This window comes from Canis lupus, chromosome 7 (assembly GCF_011100685.1).
Source record: "Canis lupus familiaris isolate Mischka breed German Shepherd chromosome 7, alternate assembly UU_Cfam_GSD_1.0, whole genome shotgun sequence".
Taxonomy (NCBI): domain Eukaryota; kingdom Metazoa; phylum Chordata; class Mammalia; order Carnivora; family Canidae; genus Canis; species Canis lupus.
This window is the reverse complement of record NC_049228.1, coordinates 27,043,445-27,060,558: the sequence shown is the minus strand read 5'-3', so window position 1 is coordinate 27,060,558 and position 17,114 is coordinate 27,043,445. Positions and strand designations below refer to the sequence as shown.

At 47.1% G+C, this 17,114-nt stretch overlaps 1 protein-coding gene across 4 annotated transcripts; it reads left to right on the top strand.

The window, feature by feature from the left end:
* The first annotated feature begins 537 nt into the window (after nucleotides 1-537).
* On the top strand, nucleotides 538-16,236 carry EEF1AKNMT (eEF1A lysine and N-terminal methyltransferase). Of its 4 annotated transcripts, none has more exons than XM_038542532.1 (8): nucleotides 538-898; nucleotides 2,457-3,216; nucleotides 4,499-4,698; nucleotides 6,300-6,495; nucleotides 7,344-7,511; nucleotides 8,796-9,011; nucleotides 11,174-11,305; nucleotides 12,711-12,848. In XM_038542532.1, exons 1-8 carry the CDS (start codon nucleotides 746-748, stop codon nucleotides 12,755-12,757), a joined length of 1,872 nt encoding a protein of 623 aa, XP_038398460.1. In that variant the 5' UTR covers nucleotides 538-745; the 3' UTR covers nucleotides 12,758-12,848. The 4 variants fall into 4 exon arrangements, with proteins under 4 accessions (XP_038398460.1, XP_038398459.1, XP_038398458.1 ...); XM_038542531.1 differs by having other exon boundaries at nucleotides 542-898; nucleotides 2,652-3,216; nucleotides 12,820-16,236; XM_038542530.1 differs by having other exon boundaries at nucleotides 543-898; nucleotides 12,820-16,236.
* Nucleotides 16,237-17,114: the final 878 nt, after the last annotated feature.

Below are 17,114 nucleotides of genomic sequence, written 5' to 3'. Positions count from 1 at the left end.
GGTGCGCGGGAGACGCAGAAGACAACCAGGCGAGGAGGGCTGGCTGCGGCTGGGCGTGCTCGCCTCACTCCTCGCCTCGCGCCCTTGCACCGCTGTTTCTCTTCGGGAGCCTCCTCCAGCGTCCGCAGCCGGCCGCGCGCGGGGTCAGACGCGGCCCGAGGTCCGCTCGGAGCGGGAGGGGCCACCCGGCCGGGAGGGCCGCGCGGGGAAACCTCACACCGGGGAGGAGGCCCCCGCGCGGCGCGCACAGCCGACGGCGCGGCCCCGGAAGCGCGGCCCCGGAAGCGCGGCCCCTTCCGCCCGGACCTGGGCCCGAGGCCCCGCCCCCCCGCCGCGCGCAGGGAACGCTCGGCGCCCGCGTGGACCCCGCAGGCGCGTGGCGAGCGCGTCCCGGCCAATGAGGTGCCAGAGCCACCGCGCGGGGCGGGTCTGCGAGGCCGGCCAATCGCGCGGGCCGCGCCCCCGGATGTGGTTGCGGGTCCCGCGTCCCCGCCCTGAGGTGGCGGGAGGGGGCGCGCACGTGGGGCCGCGGCCTGGAGCCGGGAGCAGCGGGGGCCGGGGGTGGGCTCGGCGTCTCGTGTGTGGGCGGGCGCGGAAGCCTCGTCCCTCTGGGTTTGCAGCGGGGGAGAAGTGAGCGTGGGTGTTCGTGGCGGAGCGAGTCCCGCCGCAGCGTCGCCGCCGGCGCGTGTGGGAGCCCGTCCGATGGTCCCTCCGCGGGCGAGTGGGACGGTCGGACGCCGGCAGCATGAACCTCCTGCCCAAAAGCGCCAAGGACTTCGGCTCCGTTGACTACTGGGAGAAGTTCTTCCAGCAGCGAGGGAAGAAGGCTTTCGAGTGGTATGGAAGCTACCTGGAGCTGTGCGGGGTGCTGCACAAGTACATCAAGCCCCGGGAGAAGGTGAGCGCGGCCTGGCGGCCTGGGTGTGCTCGGCCCCGGGCACCGAGCAGGGCGTCCGCGCTGGGCGCGTGCTGGGGCCCGGGCTCTCCGCACCACTCGGCCCACAGGAAGGTAAACGTGCCTGCTTCAGGGCTTTCAGAGAACAGACCTCCTGCCGCCAGCCCCTCCTCGAATCACTGATCCCCCTGGAAGAGGGATCCTTTGGGAGTCCGGGCGGGGATGGCCCCCTGGAGCCGTGGTGGGTGATTCTGTCCCTGTCCACCCTGTAGGGCAGGTAGTGCCGGTGGCTGACGGACACGGGAGCCCGTTCACGGAACTGGTGTGGCTGGCACCCTAATTCAGGCACCGTGCTTAGCTCATCAGCAACAAGAGCCCTAAGGCACGTTCCATAAATGACAGCTGGGGAGTACAGTGCCAGCGATTGATGGAGACGGAACTGTATGTAGTGCAGGTGGGGAAGAGGCAGGGAGTAAATGTAATGTTCTTGGAGGACGCTCTACCTGCCAAGCCTCGTGCTGGGTGCTATGTGTGTTCAACATTTCAAATCTCCTAATAAATTCTGTAAGGTTCATTCATTGCATGGACTTGGAAACTGAGGCTCTGAGAGCCAGTTTCTTGCCCAGGATCCTACATGTAGTAAGCGGCCACATGGGCTTTTAAATTCAATCCTATCTAGTCTAAGATTTATGCACTTTTCTAGAGATTAGTGACATTGGGGGAGAATATTTAAGGATCAATGTGCAGTTGCCCCACAGAGGGAGGTAGCAACTTGTGTTTTAAGTTTGGCTTTAGAAAATAGGAGAGTGGACACCGGGGGGCTCAGTCAGTTAGTGTCTGACTTCTGAGCTCAGCTCAGGTCTTGGTCTCTGGGCTGTGAGTTCAAGCTCTGCTTTGGGCTCCTGTACTGGTGGTGGAGCCAACTGAAACACACAAAGTAACAGAATATGGTCAGGTGGACCTGAAGCCCCGAGTGGAATAGAGTTATGTCACAGCAAGGTTTTCAAGAGTCAAACAGGAGGTTTGAGTTCAAACTACTGTTTTTAGATTCTGTGACTTCTCTCACTTGAGTGTTCAATGCTTGCTTCAGGGAAAGCTTGGACTAGGTTGTTTTTGCAATATGGAAAGTCCCTTTTTACATACCTTGCATCATTGTGGCTGAATGTGGATTTTTTTTTAAATTTTATTTATTTATTCATGAGAGACACAGAGAGAGAGAGAGAGAGGCAGAGACACAGGCAGAGGGAGAAGCAGGCTCCATGCAGGGAGCCTGAGGTGGGACTCAATCCTGGGTCTCCAGGATCACGCCCTGGGCTGAAGGCGGCGCTAAACCCCTGAGCTACCGGGGTTGCCCCATGAATGTGGATTTCAAAGTGAGATTCTCAAAGCCGTGGTTTTTCAAGATGGAGCCTAGAATCACCTCTGTAATGGTGCTCTCTCCTGACAGTAGCATCTGCACCTTCTAAAAATTTGACAGCCATGCCGAGACTTGATTCTGGGAAGTATCTGCCAGTTATTCCTTTACCTTGATCACCTTCATCTTACTGGCTTTTTCCCTCAGGTACTGGTGATTGGGTGCGGTAACTCAGAGCTCAGTGAGCAGCTGTATGATGTGGGCTATCAGGATATAGTGAACATCGACATCAGTGAGGTGGTCATCAAGCAAATGAAGGAGCGGAATGCCAGCCGACGGCCCCAGATGAGCTTCTTGAAGATGGACATGACACAGATGGAGTTTCCTGATGCTTCCTTCCAGGTGGTGTTGGATAAGGGCACCCTGGACGCTGTCCTGACGGACGAGGAGGAGAAGACCCTGCAGCAAGTGGACAGGATGCTGGCTGAGGTTGGCCGTGTCCTGCAGGTGGGCGGTCGCTACCTCTGCATCTCCCTGGCTCAGGCTCACATCCTGAAGAAAGCAGTGGGTCACTTCTCTCGGGAGGGGTGGATGGTGAGGGTACACCAGGTGGCCAACAGCCAGGACCAGGTGCTGGAAGCAGAGCCTCGGTTCTCCCTACCTGTTTTTGCCTTCATCATGACCAAGTTCAGGCCAGTCCCTGGCTCTGCCCTTCAAATCTTTGAGCTCTGTGCTCAGGAGCAGGGCAAGCCTGTGCGGCTGGAGAGTGCCGAGCGGCTGGCTGAGGCGGTGCGGGAGCGGCAGCAGTATGCCTGGCTGTGCAGCCAGCTGTACCGCAAGGCCGGGCTGGGGAGTGTATCTCTGGACTTGTGCGATGGGGACACGGGGGAGCCACGCTACACCCTCCACGTGGTGGACAGCCCCACTGTGAAACCATCGCGGGACAATCATTTTGCCATTTTCATCAGTGAGTTGGGATTGCTCCCTCTCTTCCCTGGAGGGGCTGGCTCATAAGGGCTGGGACTTTGGTGGCTGGGTATGCTTTGGCCGATTTTATCTTGCAGGGGGTGGCACTTCAAGAGTTTAGACTAGTCCAGGCCTGAGGAAGAGGGAGTAGCAGCTGTCCAGCTACCTACTTAAGATTTGAGGCATATTTCTTCACATCTTCATTGCAAAAGCTTGGCAAAGTGTGAGAATGGGTTTGGTAGGGAGGAGAGAAAGGCAAGACAGATCAATTTAGGTAAGTCTCACAGTGTTGAGAGTTACTTTGTAACATGGAGTAACAAGCAGCAGAGTCAGCTCTGTAGCCTGTGAGCGGCATGACTTGGGGGGAATTTGCTGTGCTTCTCTGCTGAATTTAGGGAGACAGTACAGAGTAGTAGCTTAAAAAGTGACTATTTGGGTTCCAGTTCTAGCTCAGTCTGTTCTTGGTGGTGTGACCTCAGACATTCCTTTTCTTTGTGCCTGAGTTTCCTCATCTATAAAGTGATTTAGTTGACTGTGTCATATAGGTGTGAAAAGTGTAAGGTCTCTTAGGGTGCTGCTCCCACATGGTAAGTGCTTAATAAACAATAGTGGTGTTTAATGATAAGGATGAGGAAGTGCTTTCAAAAGTAGCAAATTCTAGACAATGGCAAGGTGTTGAAATCATCATGCTGGTGATTTGCTGACAGGTGAGCTATTTTCCCAAGTATTCCATAATCCTACCTGTCTACCTTTGGGAACAAATGGTATAACCAATATAAGCATGGAATTTGGGGCTGGACTGCCTGGGTTTGAGTCCCAGCCTCACCATTTACTAATTGTGGAAATTTACTAATGGTGTGGGAAATTAATTGGCAAATAACTTGGGCAAATAATTCAGCTTCTGTGTCTCAATGTCCTCATTTATAAATGGGAGTATTAATACCACCTGTACCTTAGACTACTGTGAGAATTCAATTAGTTTCTGTTTGTAAACTTCTTGGAATACTGCTTGGCATGCAATAAGCGCTAGCATTATTGCTATTTTTCTTGCAGTAGGTGCCTGCCTCTCTCCTCTTACACACAGGGTCATGTGGGTCCTACCATGTGTCTGATGGCTGCTTTGCTCTGGGCCTTGTGTACTAGGGAAGTGATAATCCTCAGTGGGTCACATTTGGAAGGGATGCTGGGCCTACGCCAAGGCTGACTCGTGGCCATGTAGGTCATATTGATTGGGGCTTGAACACTCTTCCCTGGACTCCCTGTCACCAGCTGCTTCTTTCCAGTCCCCCAGGGTCGGGAGACCGAGTGGCTCTTTGGCATGGAGGAGGGTCGGAAGCAGCTGGCGGCCACTGCAGGCTTCAGGAGGCTGATCACAGTGGCCCTCCACCGAGGTCAGCAGTATGAAGGCATGGACAGCATCCAGGCCGAGCTGTCAGCCAGAGTCATGGAGTTGGCTCCTGCTGGGATGCCCAGCCAGCAGCAGGTAACAAAGCTTTGGCAGAGCTTTCACAGATCTCTAGAGAAGTCATATTACGCAGGAAGGCAGAAGGTGTCTTGGAGCTGGGACTAGTGTCTCATCCCTTAGGCTGTTCCTGAGGGCATATCAACACCTCAGAACTGAGTGGTCAGTACTTAGTTCTCTTGTTTCAGGTAGTGAGAGGAAGGTGAGTAGTTGCTCTTTGGAGACCCATAGTAGCATCTGTGTTTGTGTGGCCTTTGAGACTCCACAAATGCTCTCCCCCTTGCAGGCTCCAGCTCTTTATACTGTGCATTGCTCAGAATGTTTCTCCTTACCCTTTTTTGTGCAGGCCTTCCTTGACCATTTTGTTTTCTAGAACCATCATTATCTGAGTGTAGAATGGAAAAGAGGCAAAAACAGCTCAGGTTAGTTTTCAGGATACTAGTATTGCTGGTCAGGTATTTTCCTGTGGAGGAAAACACTACTTTGGCAAGTAGTGTTTATGGTATTCATCAGCCTATACTGTCTTGTTCCATCCTGCTCATTGATTGGCGAATGTACTGCAGGTACTTTATCCATGATGGATAGGAAGGCCAGGGTCCCTAGAAGCTTGTTGCTGAAGTAACGGATTTGAAAAGATGAACCTAGACTCCCAGGTTATAGCCTGCTGTTCTGCCCACTAGGCTGTCTTGTGTTTGCAGATGAACGTGCTTGATTCTTCCTGGCAGACTCTGGGGTTGGTGTCCACCAGAGAGATGCAGATCCTGTGGGGAGGTCATTTGTCACCTTCTGTCCAATGCCTACATCTCTGTAAAGTCCGAGGCCCCTGGTGATTATGAAATTTTCTTGGAGGTCTTTAAAAGATTAGAAAGGAGAAATGATTAGAAAGAGAGAGTAAAGATTAGAAAGAGAAATGGAAAAGTCTGGGGGGGGGGGATGTATTTTTCTCCTAGTTTTTTTTCCTGTTTAGAAAAAATAAGGGAAAAGGTGAGAATAATTGGGGGAAGGGAGAGATTTTCCAAACTTGGAATTTTTGCTTTCCCTCTGGATTTTGTTGTCTTTATCCCTGTTCAGGCTCCTTCTCTCATAGTTATAGTCTTCTCCTGAGTGTTCCCTCCAGCTTTTATGGAAAGTCCTTTGAGGATTCCTAAAGAGAAACTCATGTGTTTTTTTTTTAAGATTTTATTTATTTATTCATGAGAGAGAGAGAGAGAGAGAGAGAGAGAGGCAGAGAGACACAGGCAGAGGGAGAAGCAGGCCCTATGCAGGGAGCGTGATGCAGGACTCGATCCCGGGACTCCAGGATCACGCCCTGGGCCAAAGGCAGACACTAAACTGCTGAGCCACCCAGGAATCCCCACTCATGTTTTTTTCTTAGGGAGAACCCATTGCATTTCACTGAGGGTTTTGGAAATCTTTGTGCTCAATTGGTTTTCAGAAGAGTGAATTAAATCTTTTGGGATGTGTTGAAAGGCTCAGGAAAGTTCAAGGCAAACCTTGGAAGTTCTTGCTGTCTAGAACCTTGATATGGGGATTCCTCATATACCCACAAAGGGAAAGGGTTATAATTCCTCATGTTTCTTAATTGAGGTGGTGTTTGACCACATCTCTTTTTATATCTTCAGGTGCCCTTTCTGTCTGTGGGTGGGGACATTGGGGTCCGGACTGTTCAGCACCAAAACTGCAGTCCCTTGAGTGGCAGCTACGTGGTCGAGGATGTGCAGGGGGATGACAAGCACTATTTCCGGCGGCTGATCTTCCTTAGCAACAGGAATGTGGTGCAGTCAGAAGCAAGGTTGCTGAAGGATGCGTCTCACAGAGGTGAGGTATCATCAACACACTAGTAGGATCCAAGTGGACATGGCTGGACTCTCCATCTGGGTGGTAGAAAGACCTGGCAGCTTGGCTAAGATGTAGGACAGAACTGGGTACCTGTGGTCAGAGGCACAGGGCTCTGCAAGTTGTCCTGTTACCATCTGGGCTCTTAAAGTGTAAGTGGCAATAAGCAAAATAGAGGTGTATGTTATTCTTGAGCAGAGCCTGGGTCTGAAATGATGAGGGGCTGGGGAGGTGGTTCACCAAATAGTTGTGATTATCACTTTAATGCCTTCAGTTTAGAGGCTGTGTTGCATGTTGCTTCATATGCATCTGTATTATATTCATTAGTAAACTTCTGTGAGATGAGCCAGAAACATTTAGAGCCTCTCCATAGTGCCACCTACTAGTATGTTTCAGAGAGGCTTTAGAGTTGGTGAGTACCTTAGAGGTCACCTAGTCCAGTGCTACTCAGTAGAACTTTCTACATTGGAGGGAATGTTTAATAATCACTTAACTGCCCAATATGGTCACCATTAACCATGTGTGGCTCCTGATCATGTGAAATGTGGCTGGTTGCAAGTAAGGAATTGAATCTTTTTAAAAAATTGTATTAATGTTTACATTTCCATAGCCTCAAGTGGCTGGAGGTTACAGTATTGGGCAGTGTAGATCTAGGCCATGTCCTCTGAGATTTTTTTTTTTTTTTTTTTTTAAGTAGGCTCCATGCCCAGTGGTATGGGTTTTGAGTTGAATCAAGCTCACTACAGCAGAGTGCTGCTGATGTGGCTCCCCTTCCGCAGACTACAGTGCTAAGTAAGCATAGGACCTCATCATCTCTCTCTCTTCTTTAGCCCAGAAGAAACGGAAAAAGGACAGGAAAAAGCAGCGGCCTGCTAACACTCCCGAGGACCTCTCAGCTGCCCCAGGGCAGTCCATTGACAAGAGTTACCTGTGCTGTGAACACCACAAAGCAATGATTGCCGGCCTTGCCCTGCTGAGAAACCCGGAGCTGCTCTTAGGTGAGGGAAGTGCCCCTGCCCTCCACAGGAGGGGCCTGTAAGATTGCCGATGGATGCTGTGTCAGCTGGCTTGTGCTTCGAGCACAGCGATTAGAGACCAACAAATGCTCATACAGCAAAGCTTGCTTCTTCCCAGCCATCTCCCAAGTTAATTTAATAAACATTCAGTAACTTTTCCCTCAGCTCTAATTGTGATCTTGGAATGGCTGCGTGTGTGGATGTCTAAATTTTTTGTTTATTCATTTATTTAAAATATTAAGGTATAAAATATATTCAACGAGACACAAAGTACACAGATTTTAAGTTGTTCAGTTTGATGAGTGTCTGCTTATGAGTCTACCCATGAAACCAGATTAACCTTTAAAATCATGACTCCAAAAATGCCTTTGCATTTTAGAAGAATTTCTGGCTTTTCAGTCATGTGTTATAATTTGAGCACCAGATGCAATTCTTACTTGAATTTCTACTTAAATAAAAAAACCTATATTGTAGGCAGTACAGTCATAGCCTTATTACTAATAACAGGTTTGGCTCCAACTACAGTGGTAAAAAATACTCCTTTTTCTATCTAAGCTTGTAGCTGTTCACCTGAAGTCCTGAGTGTGTCTTACTGAAACACCCTGTATTTTTGGCCTGTATAGGTGCTGATGTATGTCCCTAAAGTCTCAGTTCTTAGGTTTAATCCTCAGATATTAATCCTCTATTTAGTGTCTCCTTGGAGTGATTCTTGTTTCTTGACTTCTATCCTCCTGTGGTAGCTGAGGTTTCTCTTTACTTACAGCTAGGATTTGGGCCTTTGTTTTCCTGTGATTTCTGGAACTCACTCACATGGATTGCTGTCCCTAGGCTTTGTGTCTGAGAGGGCAGTTGTGGCCTTTGAATTGAAAGCTGGGGAGAGGGCATTGCATCTCCACTGCTTTGTGATCTTGAGAGAGATGTTGGCTATCATCCCTCCCAGTTAGATTAAGGGGAATCTAATAATGCTTATGTTAGAGATGGTGATACGATGTCAGCTGAGTGCTTGGGGATCATTAAAGGTCTGTAATAGTAACATACTGGTTCAGCTTCTGGATCTAGTAAAGAAAGGATTGTGTAACCAGGGGTGAGTTTTCAGATGTCAGATTGGCTTCTACATTTCTGGGATGAGACAGAGAGGCTAGGCCTCTAAACTGTGTGTCCCCTGGGCAGAGCCAGTAATCCAACTTCCTCCTTTCCCCTCCCCAAGGATGGTATAAAACTGTCAGCAAGCAGATTGTCAAATGATACTGTATTCTTTTATTGCAGAGACCCCCCTGGCAATGTTGGTGGTAGGCCTGGGTGGGGGCAGCCTCCCCCTGTTTGTCCACGATCATTTCCCGAAGTCCTGCATTGATGCTGTGGAGATCGACCCCTCCATGTTGGACGTGGCCACTCAGTGGTTTGGCTTCTCCCAGAGCGAGCGGATGAAGGTCCATATTGCAGATGGCCTGGACTATATTACCAGCCTGGCGGGACGAGAAGGTACTGCTATTGGAGACTTTGGAGGGGTGCTGAGGGAAGATTAATGCAAGGTTGTCAGGCCTGCAAGGGCCTCTAGAATTCATCTCTAAGACAGCAGCATTAGCATTGTTCCAGTCTTTGACTGTAGATTTGTTTATTCCTTGGTTGATGTATTGATTCAGTGAATACAGGGTGCCGACCATGTGCTCAGCACTGTGCTAGGGGTTGGGCTACAGCAACAAGTGAAACAGTCTGTTTCTGCTTGTGGTGCTAACAGATCAGTGGGTCTTTCTCCTGATTCTTTTCTTAACTCTGTGTTCTTGTCACTTCCTCATCCTCCCAAGAAACCTAAGGTCTGTAGTGGGTGAGGAAAAGAGGAAGAAAAGTTGGGGTGTGTGTTGGGAGTGTTTTTTTTCAGTCTTTCAGCTGGAGGTGAAGCCAGAGATAGAGCAAAACAGCATTCATGTAGATCAGTGGTTGTAAAGCTGAGGAGCATCAGGCAGTGTCTGCAGACATGTTTTTGATGCGTGTAACCGCAGGGTGAGGGTACTTCTGACAGTGAGTAGAGACCAAAGATCCTGCTAAACACCCTACAGTCACAGGACAGCCACCCATGACAAAGAATTATCTGGCCCCAAATGTCAGTAGTGCTGAGGTTCAGGAACCCTGAGGTAGATGCTACTCCGTGGGGATGCTGATGGCCGTGCTGCTGCTGGAATTGAGACTCCATTTTGCTCTAATAATTCGTATCCCTGATTTATGACAAAAGACATATTAATGTTCTGCAACAGCTCCTGTGATCCTTTTGCCACTTGATATGGAGGCTGGGGATGGTGCTTCCCAGAGCCTGAGCCCCTCAGGGAGAAGTCAGTCAGGTTGGTTCAGTCTTAAGTGGACCTGGCGAGCTCAGGCCACCCACCCCTCCTGGTCTGCCCATTCCATCGCTGATACTCTGGTTCTCACTGGATTAGGGCATCTCCCAGTAAAGGTGTGGCAAAGCAGGATGCCTGGGGTGAGTACCTTGGTGCTGGGGTGGACAGTTGGTGCAGAGATTTTAATTGCAAACTGAATTTAAGGATATCAGAGATTACCTCTGAGGTTGGGGCCAGTGTGGGGTCCCAGGCCCAACACAACTAGTACATGTGAAACATTGAAAACTGCCCTAGGCTCATGGTAGGCTGTCAGTGCGTGACATGTTGCTGTATTGACAGCCATTTGATGGGTTTTGAATAATCTGGCAGTCACCTCTAACAACCACCTTCCAGATCATTGGAGGGCTCCTACAAATGTGGGCAGTGATTGTTCTTGGACTTTGATAAGCTGACATGTTCTGCTCTCTTAAGAGACCCAAACAAGATCTGTGCTATGCCCTGTTATGGGCATGCATTAGTCCGAAGTCAGTATTTATGAATTCTTGAATAATTGGTATCATAGTCTCAAAGTTTGCTAAAAGTCAGTAGTATTGTAGGCTTACCCCTTGTAAAAACTGTTTTCATTATAGCAAGGACCTCATCCAATGCATCATCAGTTCTTTCTCATTTAGCAAAATCTTTCTTGAGCCAGCTATTGTTTGAGGACTAGAAAAGATACACTAACTAATTTGAGGACATTTTCTCCCACAGCCATTTGCAGAGTCCGCCCTTAAAGGCTTAGGCAGCTGCTTTGCTGCCTAGCAGTAGTTCTCAACTTTGCCTGATTTGGTGATTACTTGGGAGTTGAAGGAAAATACCAGAGGCTTCCTATCTCCTCTCTGACCTGTTCCTCCCACGCCAGGGTTTTTCACTCAGGTGGTCAGGAATGGAGCCCAGATTCTCAAAGTATTTTGAATATTCCCAGGTGACTAATGTTCTGCCTGGATTGAAAATTACTGGTATAGATGGACTCTTAGCCAAGTAGTAATCTTGCTAGCATGGACCCCATGAATGTGTGTGCCTTTGAAAGGTTCTTTAAATACGGAGGAAAAGATCAGATAAAGGCCCTGTCTTTAATGTAAGGGGCTCACAGCAGAACCCTGATTGACCATGACTTCCGTGGACAGCGCACTTAGTGCTGTTACAGGCAAACGACAGTCTCCATGTCATCCTTCTGACTTAGCCACCTGTGGCCACCACAGGTCACAGGGAATATAGGGAGTAGGAATGTAAATGGTGGTAGACAAAGACTTGTTTGCTTCTCTTTCCCAGCACGGCCCCGCTACAATGTCATCATGTTTGATGTAGACAGTAAGGATCCAACACTGGGCATGAGTTGTCCACCACCAGCTTTTGTGGACCAGCCTTTCCTGCAGAAGGTCAAAAGCATCTTGACTCCGGAAGGTAGGAAGTATAAAAGGTTAGGGAGGGATGAGGGGTGGGCCCTTTCAAAATTGTTTTGTTTTAAATGAAAAATGTGCACGTCATAAGTGTAGCTTAGTGAACTTTCCTGAGTTGAACACACCCATTTACCAGCGTCAAACACAGAACATTTGCGGCACCCCAGAAAGCCTACCTCTTAGGTCCTTCCAGTAACTCATCCTCCTCTCAAGGATAACCCCTATTCTAACTTAAGTCAGTATAGCTTGGTTTGTTTTTGTTTTTAACGATTTTATTTATTTATTCATGAGAGACAGAGAGAGGCAGAGACATAGGCAGAGGAACAAGCAGTCTCCCTGTAGTGAGCCTGATGTAGGACTCGATCTCAGGACCCCAGGCTCATGACCTGAGCCGAAGACCAATGCTCAAGCACTGAACCACCCAGGTGCCCCAGTACAGCTTAGTTTTGCCCATTTTTTTTCTTCGTATAAATGGAATCTTATGGAACATACTGTTTGCCTTCTTTCACCAAAGATGATCTTTATGAGATTTATCCATAGCGTTGTGTTTACCTTTTTCCTTTATATTGGTGTGTAGTATCATTGTGTGTCTATACAACATTCATTTTTCCATTCTGCTGTTGTTGTAAGATATTTCCTACTTGGGGCTTTTATAAGCAGTACTGATATCAACATTCTAATAGATGCCTTTTGGTGAGATATATTTGCAGGTGTGTTATATATTTGTAGGTAGGGTTATATATAAAACATTTTTGTAGGTAGGGTTGTAATTTGGATCATAGTTTACTGGTAAGCTGGGGTTTTCTAGATGTTGCCACACAGTTTCACAAGGTGTAGCAATTCACATTTCTCCCAGTTTGGTCATGCTAGCTACTGCTTGATTTCTTTCCATGTGGGCTGCACTAGGCTGTGCTGTGTCATCTTTGTAGCATCCTGTTTTCAGATAAGGAAACCAAGTAAGGAGTCTTTGCCGGGGTGACACAAGGTAACAAGCTGCACTCCAACCCCAGTGCTTGCGACTTGGAAGCGAGAGTTCTTAGTCCATATTGACAGCCTCCCAGATGTTTTGATTTGTGTCAGGTACTTGAGTGAACAGAGTTATTTGGAACCTTCATTGTCACAGGTCATGGTAACCTTGGTCCTCTTACTGGCTGATAAATATTCCATAATGTACGTCAGGAAGCTAACATCCCTGTGGAATTAGTACATTTTTTTCTTGGGGTATGTATTCTTTCTTTCTCAAAGCAATTGTTTGGGAAACTGAGGCACGGAGAATGGGAATTTGTTAGCAGCACAGAAGAGCAAAAATTAGCTTCAGGTTTTCTCGTAGTTCACGTATTCCCCATGCTCTTCTCTGTCTTCATATGCGGTGTGTTCTCTGCAGACTCACCGCAGTTTTGTTTTCCTAGGCCACCAACCTCCCTGTGGCAGGAATTGGTATATTCCTCAGAGCTGAATCTTGCCTCCAGCATGTCTCCTGATCTGAAGAACATGACTCTTTTCCTTCCCACCATATAGGTGTTTTTATCCTCAACCTCGTGTGCCGGGACTTGGGGCTGAAGGACTCAGTGCTGACCGGGCTCAAAGCAGTCTTCCCTCTCCTGTATGTCCGGCGAATTGAGGGTGAAGTAAACGAGATCCTGTTCTGTCAGCTGCACCCAGAGCAGAAACTTGCCACATCAGAGCTCTTGGAGATGGCCCAGGCCTTGGAGCAGACCCTGAGGAAGCCTGCGAGGGGTTGGGATGACACTTACATACTGTCAGATATGCTCAAGACCGTGAAGATTGTGTGACTGCTTGGCTGGGAAGTCTGTTCCGCTTCCTGCCCACACTGACCTTGGGCTCCTAGCCTTCCAGAGATTGAAGAATTATAATGCACAGTATTTTTTAAGCCTCATATTTTTCTTGGTTTCATACTCAGTTGCATGCGACCTCCAGCTTAGTGAGGTTGCCTGAAGATCCGGGGAAATAAAAAATGTCCTTCCCATCCTGTCCTCTTTAGTACCACTTGGATTGATCCCCTCTGCTTCCTGTGCTGTGTCCTTGAGTAGGATTCCCTGCTGGAGCCCCCAACAGATGCTGATGCCTTAATGACTATACACCAAGCTCCTTAGGATGGAAGACAATCAAATTTGATTGCTGGTTTGCTTTCACTTTATCTTTCTACTGGTTCTGTGGGAATGATCTCAAGTGAGATAGCATAGTATTCTGTGCCAGAAGACTATAAAGAGAGTAGGATTTCCATAGATGTGAGACAGATTTGTGAGAACATCTAATCTACTCTGTCTCCCCCCAGATGGAACTGCTGCTGACATGATCCCAAGTTTTAAGAATCTATTAACCCACTTTAACAACTTTCCTCAACTACCCCAACCTTGTAGCCTAAGCTCTTTGTTCTGTTCTTGTGGAAGGGATGGATGTAAGTGGCCCCATTACTGCATGTCAGAGACAGTCGACTAAAATCTCCAGTATCAGTTCACTCTCCTTCATTGAGTGACAGCTATATGTGGGACCCAGTGTAAAGACTGCGGTGGAAGTAAAGATGGTTAAGAATGGCTAGAAAACATGGATTAGTAATAAAAACGAACATGTTCCAGTAACTTACTAAGTGACTCACATACACTATCTCATTTAATGAAATAAACGAAAGTTAAATTAAAACCACATCTAACCCCAAGTCTCACTTGAGCCTCTCACAGCAGTCCTATCTGTTTATTGAAACTAAAACCAGCAGTTCAGAGATTGGCTTGAATTTCATCTCCTCTAATTATGCCAAGGCTGACTTAATGAGCATCACCATGGAAAATAAACGTCGTCACCATCTACCACCCCAAGTTACTTCACAGGTTCTTTCAAATGGACTCTAACCTCCTGAGGTATAGCATATTTCAAAGTTAGAGTGTCATCTTTACAAAATTGTATTAGCTCATTGAGGAGAAAGGATGTAAGGACAGAGGGTTTTTGGATTTTATCCATTGCAAATACTTGGTATTTCTTAGGGGATGATCTTTCCCTGGAGCCATCATGTAAAGGGAAGACTATGTCTTGCAATGCCCCTGTACCTCAAAGGGCTCTAGTTTGGGAATCCTCTATTTTCTAATCTGTAAGTTCACTCAGTGTTAGGACAGGTGATAAAGGAATGGGGTCTGAGTCAGAGGATCTACTCTGCCATTCTGTTCTCACTCTCAAGCTGTGCTGACTTTGGAATAGCACATTTGGGTGGCACAGCAAGCTCAGGATTTACCAGAATGAAGATGAGGTCTCCACAATATCTTGGGAAAGTCATCCAGGGAATTAAGCAGACTTCTTGGAAAGCCTTTGGAAGTGGGAAGAGGCTGTCATGGGTGATGATAGTTGTCTTCAAAATTTTGGAAGTCTGTGGGTATGAAAGAAGAGTGATGTTGAGTATGTGTTCCTCCAGAGACTGAAGAAGGATCAGTGGGCAAAAATTATAGTTGGGCAGCTTTCAGCTTCATTTCCTACAGAGAGATTTGTACCAATGGAGACCACTTTGGTCATGTACACGTGGTGACTCAAGGCTGTTTACTCAGACACTGGTCTTAAGCCCCCTTGGTGTGCTCCTGAAATTGTGAGGAGAGGGTATTCATTATTTGTGTGTATTGCTAAATGATCACTGCAGTAAGCCTAGTTAACATCTAAGAGCTGTTCACTTTTGCATTGATGACACGCAAATTGGTCTTAATGAGAATTTTGCCTAACTTGAGGCATTGGAAATCTGGAGGAGGGGGAGGCCTGTGAACTCAAATACCTTCCAGACTAGACCAGTAACGTAAATATATGAAGTGAGCAGGCTAGGATGAAGCCTGCAGCAAACCAGAGAATAAGTGCTCTATCAAAAGGCAGCCACTGTTCTCCCAACTGAGAGCTGTCCTGCAGGAATGCTCTCCCAGCAAAGCTAGATCTTTTAAGAAAAGCCAGACAACCTGAATGTATTTGTGTGTGTGACTATTAAATAATGGCCAGTTAGAAAATATCTTCAAGCCATATTCAACCTATGGGCAGGTAATTTGCATCTTCCACCATGGGGGAAAGCCTACAGAGCATGTGAGAATCTGGCATACACCCAGGCTCTGAGTGAACGTAAAACAAGGAGCAAGCTGATAGCTACCAGTCCCAAAAGTCTTAAAGTCCCATCCTGTTAAGTGACCTCCATTTTCTGCAGTGGCTACTCTTGAGATGGTCCCAGCATCCTTGGCATAATGTACAGTTTCACTTCCCAGGACTCTCAGAGGCTGAGTGATAATAAATCACCTGATAACCCCTTCCTCCTGCAAGACAAGTTCTGCGACAATGTAAAATTGATTAGGCTGGCTGTTGCCCCTTCTCTACCATCCCTCGACACACTGGTTTTTCAGTGTGTGCCTCCAGTCTTCCATCAGGGCTCAGCTTGCTAATAGCCATTTCTTGAGTCCATTCCTATGTGGTAAACCAGTAGTCTCAGCTTCCTATTGGGGTCATCTGATAATGGTAATAATGGTCCCCAAATATGTCCATGTCCTAATCTTGGTAATATGTGAATATGTTACATTACGCTGCATAGGGGAACTAATGTAGCAAATGGATCTGATATTGTAAGTCACCTGACTTTAAGATAGGAGATTTTTCTTGATTATCTGGGTGGGCCCAACACGATCACAAAGGTCTTGAACTGTGGGAAGGGGGCAGAAAAGTCAATGTCCGAGTGATGCAGTATGAGGAAGATTTGACTGATGGTTTCTGGCTTTGAAGAAGGAGAGAGCTTGTTAGCCTCTAGAAGCTAGAGCCTCTAGAAGAGGTCAGAGGACGGATTCTCCCCCAAGAACCTCCAATAAGGAATGCAGGTCTGCCAACATCTTGATTTTAGCCCTGTGCGACCTCTTTCGGACTTCTGCACTATAGAGATATAAGATAATAAATGTGTTTTGTTTTAAGCCATTAAGTCTGTGGTAAATCATTACAGCAGTAATAGAAAACTAACATACCTGGGAAACTTGTGTGTGTGATAAGAACTTTTAAGATCTACTCTTAGTAATTTTCAAATATACGATATCGTAGTATTAATGATGGTCGCCATGTTGTACATTACGTTCCCATGACTTATTTTATAACTGAAATTTTGTACCCTTTGACCCCCTTCACTCATTGCATCTACCTCCCCACCCCTGGCTCTGGCAAACGCCCAATCTGTTCCCTGTATTTATGACCTTGGTTTTGTTGTTTAAGATTCCACGTGTATGGTATTTGTCTTTCTTTGACTTATTTCACTTAGCATAATAGGCTCAGGATCTGTGTTGTCTCAAATGGCAAGATTTCTTTTTTTATGGCAGAATAATATTCTGTTGCATACACACACACACACACACTTTTTTTTTTTTTTTTTTATCCATTCATCCAATGGTAGACACTTTGGTTACCTGTTTTCACATCTTGGATATTATAAATAATGCTGCAGTAAACATAGGGGCACATACATCTTTTCAAGTTAGTGTTTTAATTTTCTCCAGAGAAATACCCAGAAGTGGAATTGCTGGATCACAAGTAGTTATATTTTTTATTTTTTGAGGAGCCACCATATTGTTTTCCATAGCAGCTGCACCATTTTACATTCTCACCAACAGTGTACTACCTGGGAAACTAAAAAATACTTCCGTTTGGGCTCCACCCCCAGAGATTCTGATTTAATTGGGCTGAGATGCAGCCTATGCATCAGACTTGCCATAAAGCTTTCTAGGTGATAACGTGCAGCCAAAGTTGAGGACCACTGAGGTAAAATTTATGTGAGCAGCTATGTTAATAACATATGCTATAGCTAT